At 45.2% G+C, this 1,952-nt stretch overlaps 1 protein-coding gene across 1 annotated transcript; it reads right to left on the bottom strand.

Annotated features, from left to right (window-relative positions):
- Positions 1 to 591: 591 nt before the first annotated feature.
- LOC121964614 (neuropeptide Y receptor type 6-like) lies at positions 592 to 1,248 on the bottom strand. The gene has a single exon (XM_042514818.1). The coding sequence runs from the start codon at positions 1,168 to 1,170 to the stop codon at positions 724 to 726; it is 447 nt and encodes a 148-aa protein (XP_042370752.1). The 5' UTR covers positions 1,171 to 1,248; the 3' UTR covers positions 592 to 723.
- Positions 1,249 to 1,952: the final 704 nt, after the last annotated feature.

The raw sequence follows: 1,952 nt of genomic DNA, 5'->3' as shown, positions 1-1,952 counted from the left end.
TTTTAATTAATTGTCTCCAGAAATAAACATATAACTACATAAAAAAAATAATTTCTTAAATAAAGAAATAAACAAATCTGTAACGTAATGCTCAATAAAAATATAAATACATAAACGATTATACAATTGAATGCTGAAATACATAAATGGTTACGTAACACTGATATATTTACATCAAAAGAAAAAATAAACTGACAATCACATCAAAAGTGACATGCTTAAATGTTTAGATAAACAGGTGGATAATAATTCTGTAATTTATTGCTTAATTGTCACCATGAATAAATACAGAATTACATAAAGGATCGTCTTATTAAATAATTACATATTTGTAAAAGTTTGGTTATTTTCTGACTTTTTGTCGAAGGACTGAGAGACGTGGACCTCTGTGTCGGCGCTCAGACGGACGTCGTCCTGCGGCGGTCAAAGTGTCGGCACGTCCCAACTTCGTAAGAAACTCACGACGAAAATATCAAATATCAGTTTATTGACACAAACGACGGACAAAAAACCAAATGCTCTGAACTCAAGTCCTTGTTCCCCAAAACCACCTGGACCTGGACTCTCTCAGTCTGTATTGGACCGGTGGCGTTGTGCTGACTGACGGTCAGTCCCGCTCGGAGACCCGGAGCGCCATCAGCTGCAGTCCATCCTGGAGACGTCCTGCTCCTGGACAGTCTGACTGTGCCTGGAAAGTTTTGGGGGGCGGGTGCACTGCCGGGCTCAGAGGGTGAAGCTGTTGGCGGGGACGCATTTGAGCGGGACCACGGAGCCGATCTCTGCTCTGGGCGACATGGAGCCCGCCCTATTGATCGAGGTCGCCTTGGTGACGGCGTCGCTGCCCACCGTGGAGAGCGGGAAGCTCTCGTAGCTCTCGGCGGCGCGGCGCCCGCACCGGCAGCGCTGCAGCGTGGACTTGAGCTCGCGCTGGAAGTTGCTGTTGAGGAAGCCATACACCACGGGGTTGATGCAGGTGGACGCCATGGCGGTCAGGTGGCAGGCGGAGAAGACGGCGTCGTGCTGGCAGTCGGGCAGGGCCTGGTGGTGCCAGTCGAACAGCGTGTTGAAGACGTTGAGCGGCAGCCAGCACAGAGCGAACGCCACCACGATGGCGAGCAGCATGGCGTTGATCCTCTGGGCGCCCTGCGTCCTGCGGCTGCGCTCCAGCATGTCCCTGCAGGACACAGCGGGACACAGCGGGACGCCACGTCAGACAGCCCGCCGTGACGGGACGCTACACTCTGACAAACAAAGGTTCTCCAAGCACCGAGGGTCCGGTCAGAGAGCCGGTTCTTTAAGGGTTCTGTGAGACTGATTCACCTTTCAGGCTCACTCACAGTTTTACCAAAACTTTTCCAGGAATTTCCAGGACTTTTCCAGGACTCTGAGTCAAATGTTAAAGACCAAAGATTCTCTGAACGACCATCGCTGCTCCTCACCACAACGGTTTTTAAAAAATATATATTATTTAGGCTTTAAGGGAGGGGCACGCACATTAAATGGCTGGATATTTTAATTATTTTAACATTTATTTTTATTTCTTACGTTGTTTTTGCAGTTTTTAAAGAAAACACTTCATCATTTTTTATATTTTTGCTGATTTTTGAAAAGAAAACTTTTTGTAGATTTAAAAAAAAAAAGTGTTTTTTGAAGAGAACATTTTGGCATTTGCTTTTTTTTAAAGGTGTTTTTGGTGACTTTTAATACTTTTTTTAAATTGTTGGTTTTTGGACAAAACAGTTTGGTGGCTTTCAAAAGAAAAGGCAACTTTTGCAAAGAATATTTTTCCCCCCAAAAAAATATGTGTTTGAGAAACGTCCTAAAATCCTATAAACATGTTTGGGGCCGACTGACTGACTTTCAGTCATTTTTTAAAAGTGGCCCCAAAACAGAACAAGCTGAGAATCCCTGACCTGTGTGTGTGTGTGTGTGTGTGTGTGTGTGTGTGTGTG

The sequence above is a fragment of the Plectropomus leopardus genome, unplaced genomic scaffold (genome assembly GCF_008729295.1).
Source record: "Plectropomus leopardus isolate mb unplaced genomic scaffold, YSFRI_Pleo_2.0 unplaced_scaffold16371, whole genome shotgun sequence".
In the NCBI taxonomy this organism is placed as follows: domain Eukaryota; kingdom Metazoa; phylum Chordata; class Actinopteri; order Perciformes; family Serranidae; genus Plectropomus; species Plectropomus leopardus.
Note: the sequence above shows the minus strand (reverse complement) of the source record. Positions and strands in the feature narration are given on the sequence as shown.